The 4,821-nt window shown below is 44.9% G+C and overlaps 1 protein-coding gene across 1 annotated transcript; it reads right to left on the reverse strand.

Moving 5' to 3' along the window:
* Nucleotides 1-1,909: 1,909 nt before the first annotated feature.
* On the reverse strand, nt 1,910-3,947 carry LOC125223395 (alkane hydroxylase MAH1-like). Its single transcript, XM_048126525.1, has 2 exons — nt 2,911-3,947; nt 1,910-2,507 (listed from the first exon to the last, which is right to left on the reverse strand). Exons 1-2 carry the CDS (start codon nt 3,930-3,932, stop codon nt 2,036-2,038), a joined length of 1,494 nt encoding a protein of 497 aa, XP_047982482.1. The 5' UTR covers nt 3,933-3,947; the 3' UTR covers nt 1,910-2,035.
* Between the last annotated feature and the right edge of the window lie 874 nt (nt 3,948-4,821).

Genomic DNA, 4,821 nt, shown 5'->3' on the forward strand with positions numbered 1-4,821 from the left:
TATAACATAATTCTCTCAGCTAAAGTGGGATGGAAGACTATTTTACATATAAGCCGCCCAGCTAAATACCAGACAGTCCAGCCCAACAAAATGTGAACAACTCAACACTGGATATTGGGCCAAAAAAGCCCATGGTTATATGCAGTGTTAAATCATAACATCTCATTTGACTTATTGGACTTATTGAAGACTTCTGCAATCATATCATTTGATTATATGCAGTGTTAAATCAAAATACCTATTATAATGTGAGTACGTGCATATGGCATTATTCCAACATAATTACATCTCAAAGAATAAACAAAATAAATGATTTAGTGTTTAGGTTTAGGGCCCAAAAGTCTCAAGTGCGGTGGCGGACTCATCCTCGGGGGTGGGGCTGTGCATTACGTTGCGTATCTTGATTTTGGGTCAGTGGAAACGAAAAACCGATTTGACATTGTTGTTGGATATTTTGGATGGACTCTTATTTGGGCTGTGTTATTTGTTAAGCCCGGATGTTATTAATTGGGATGAGCCCAATAGTGAGAATGGGTGTGGTCGTTGTTCTCATTCTATTATCATCTCTCTCTCTCTACTCTCTTCGACTCGAGCTTTCTCTCTTCTCTTCTTTCTTCTCCGATGTTCTTGGCCATCTCTTGGTGATCTTCCATGGTTCTTTGTGTGGTAGATCTTTGGTGAGTTTGGTGTGAAGCAATCTTTCGATTGCTTGTTTTGAGTGGAATTAGGGTTTGTGAGAACTTGAAGGCCGTGTGTGTAGAGGTTGTTCGGTGGATCTGGATCGGTGAGGGGTTTCATTAGTGGAGGTTTTGGTGGTCGAGGGTTAACTCTATCCAATCCATTGGTGCTCCCTTGGATCTAGTTCGGAAGAATAGATCGGTGTTCTTTGGCGGGTTGAGCCAAAATACTTTGATTTTGATCTTACTCTTTGTTCATAGTTGGTTTCTTGTGTTTTAGATCCCAGAGGATCTTCCTTTTTGTTACTAACTGGTTGACTAAGTGTGCGGGTTATGGAGCTAGCAAGGTTGATAGCTTAGATCGGTTCAAGATCTTGTAATAGCTAGGTTACTTGTTCTTGTTCTTAATCGGTATACTTTGACCCGTGATTGTAACATCAGCCGCGTGGGAGAGTTTGGTTGAGCTCTCTTGCAGACAAAGGGGGTCTCTAAATTTGTGAATCTAGACTAATCCGATCCCTACGGTGGTATCGGGGCCACGGGGGGGTTAGTCTAGCACGCCGAGTCGCTTAAGGAGGTGGGCAGTGGGAATCCTCCTTCGAGGGATTCACTTGGTAAATTGGCTATATCCTTCTTGTTTAAGTTTTTCTTTTAGTGCCAAATATAGGCTTGGCTTTTTTTTTCGGTAGGCAGTCCCGGGAGGACTTAGGACTCTTGTGCTTTCTTTTCTTCTTTTCTTCCCGGTTCTTGTGCTTTGCGATCGTGATCTAAATCCGCCACCAAGCATCTTTTCTTTCCCAAGTGACCCCCGCGCCCCCCGGAGGATGATTCGGCCCGGATGGGGGCCTTGCTTGTTGTCAGGATTTGAGTCCTTTTTTGTGTGAAAAGTTGGTTTTTCTGTGTTTTGGGGGTATGTTCTGTGCTTTGGGTGTATGGTGTGTTTTTCTTGTTTCGTTTCTTTTTTTCTTGCTAAAATGGGTCTTTGTTGGGGTTCCCCTTTTAATGGTAAAAATGATTTTGCTATTTGGAAACAAAATAAATGTGTTTTTTATTAAAAAAAGTTTTAAAGTTGTTGATGGTACTTTTCAGGATCCTGGGGTAAAATTGATGAGATAATGATCCCTGGGTACCATTTTGTTAAATCTTCCACTGGATAAGAAAAGTTGATCAGAGAAGAGGGAGTAATATTTTCATTATTAGTAAGTGAGATACATATTGATAAAAGTAGAAAATAAGAAAATACAAATAGAAAGAGAGATTAATACAATCATTGATCCAATCAAGTTGATCTCTTATAAGTGAGATAGTACTACATGTTATTGTACAAATAGAAAGAGAGATTATTGCAATCAACCAATCTAACTTCTCTTACACAACAACACCTTCAATCCTTCCTTAGCATGAAGAAGGATAGAATCACGAGGTGAAACCTTTTGCCCCTCCACCAATCTGACCTTGTATCCGTACAGTATCGCTGCCGCCACCATCTTCATCTGTATGAACACCATGTCCTTCCCCACGCACGTCCTCGGCCCCGCGTTAAAAGCCGGAAACTTATATGACGGCTCGTGCTTGATCTTCCCGCTCGGAGAGATCCATCTCTCCGGCTTGAATTGGAGGCAGTCTTTCCCCCACACGCTCTCCATTCTCCCCACTGAGTAGAATGACATGATCAGCTTCCCGTTGCAGGCCAAGCGATGCCCGCTCGGGAGAATATCCGGTTGCACTGGAGCTTTATGCTCCAGCGGCAACGGTGGGTACAACCTCAACGACTCACATAGAGCCCCGTGCAGGTACACTAGCTTGTGAGACTCCTCCGCATTGAAAGGCCTTTGTACAAATAAAATTAGCGATAAGACTATACAACATCATTAAGTCCGCTAATAAATATCCCGTTTTTGATCTGCTCAACTTTCAATAAATTATTGGATTATAAGTACAGATAGTGGAATTCAGATCTTACTTCCATATATTTGTTTTTTAACAAAATGCTAGTAGAGTAACTTAGTGAAATATGAGTCCACTTGCAAAAATAAGTAAAAATGAAATGTGACATTTATTGGCGAACAGAATAAAAATTAAAATATAAAATGGGAGGAAGTATTTGGAGAGTTTTATGAAATATGAATAAATGTAACAAAAAAAGTCGGTGAATTAAGTATGAATGTTGTGAGTATATTGAACTTGCTAAATATAGTAAAAGTGAAATGCGATATTTAAAAAAATTTCAGACCTCCATTTTTTATTGAGACCGAGCTCCGCTTCCAATTCTTCTAGAATCTTCCTCTCCGATAAAGGGTCTTGCGCGACGAGCCAGAAGAGCCACGTGAGGCACGAGCTGGTCGTGTCCCTCCCCGCAAATATCAAATTCAGAGAAGTATCCTTGAGAAACTCTCCAAGACTAGCACTAGCCGCATTCGATTTACTCTCACTATACATCTTCTCAAACGCTCTCAACACAACCGCATCATCCCCACCGCCAACAACACGCGGGTAGATGAAATCATCCAACGCCGCCGCAGCCTCCGCAATGACCCTCTCGTCGCCCACGTTGAGCCACCTCTGCACCTTCCACATCCACTCCGGCAGTATATGCCGCCTCAGCAGCGGCTCCGCCACCGCACTAAACGCCTTCTCGCCAGGAAAAAGCCTCAAATCCAGCCGCAGAGAGCAAGGATCGGTCCCAAGCACGAATTTGCATATGTTGTCAAAAGCCAACCGCTGGAAAACATCCTGCAAATCCAAACCCTCTTTTTTCCCGCAGAAATGGTCGAGGACGGGAAAGAGCCCGTCCTCGACCTTCTGCCAGACGGTCCTCTCGAGAAATTCGTTGAAATCGGCGCGCTTGAGCTGGGCCATGGTGGTCCTCCGGTGAATCTCCCATAGCTCGAAGTCGGCGCTGAAGATTCCATCGCCGAGGATGTCGAAGATTTTGCGAAACTCGGGGCCTTTCGGATAATTGGCGAAGTTGCGGCTGAGGACGTGGTGGATGTTGGCGGGGTCGGAGGTGATGAGCATGTCGAGGTTGAAGAGGCGCGACCCCACGATTCGGTAGGTGCAGCCGCAGGCGGCGAGGACCTCCGTCACGTAGTCGTGTAAGCGGTGGAGGTTGAGGAGGATCGCCGGGAGCATGCCGAGCACCGGCCACAGCGTCGGCTCCGGTGGTTGCTTGCCTCTTCTGTGAGACAAGTACCATGCTAGGAAGAGTGGAGGTATGATTAGGAGAAAGATGTATTGGGATTCGAATATTGACATTTTGGAGAGAAATGAATGATGTGTTTGTGTTTTTGTGTTTTTGTGATGGTGTCTCTTCTGTTTATTTCTATATAGAGTAAAGTCTCTTTTTGGTCCTTAACATATGACTATTTTATGATTTTGGTCCAAAATATTATCTTTTGAATTATTTGGTCCCTCACAATTGAAAACGGGCCAGATTTGGTCCCTTTTGGATGACACCGTTAAATATTAACGGTCAACTGCAATTTAAACTATTTTGACTAAATTAGAGACTTAAATTAAAATATTTAATATTTTTCTTTTTTTAAAAACAAATCCGGACTCTCTTCTATCCTTCTCTCAACACCCTCTTCTTCCCCTTCCACTCCACCACCCTCTCTGCAGCCGCCGGCCGCCCCCACCTTTGCCGTCGCTCCTTGCTTGCCTCCCTCTTTTCCCTGAGCTTCATCTGGGCCATACGGCACAAGACCAACGCCTAATCCCATCTCGAGAAGATGCTGGCCCAGGAGAAAGAGGACTCGACGCTGCTGGCCAAGTGCGTCGAGGAGCTGAAGCGGAAGGGTGTCGAGTTTGATCCGCTCACCAAGTTCGTATCAATTTGTGCTGCTGCTTCTCCTGGTGTTCAATTCGCCGACGCGGCTTCTCCAATCCAATTCAATTTGTGATTAACGGAGTCGATCTTGGGGAGCGAGAGGCCAAGACTCGTGGGTGGACCAGCGAGCAGAGAGCTGGTGTGGGTAGAACCGGAGGTGTTGGGACTGGGCATGGCGAAATAGGTGGCAGAGGTGGAGCGGCGGTGACGGATCTCTTCAAGGGAGGAGCCGTCGTCTTCGGTGAAAGAGGAGAACTTGCGCTTGAGGGTGGAATTGCAGTGGTTTTTTATGGCGTTGTCGGAGCGGCCAGAGAG

This window comes from Salvia hispanica, chromosome 4 (assembly GCF_023119035.1).
Source record: "Salvia hispanica cultivar TCC Black 2014 chromosome 4, UniMelb_Shisp_WGS_1.0, whole genome shotgun sequence".
NCBI lineage: Eukaryota > Viridiplantae > Streptophyta > Magnoliopsida > Lamiales > Lamiaceae > Salvia > Salvia hispanica.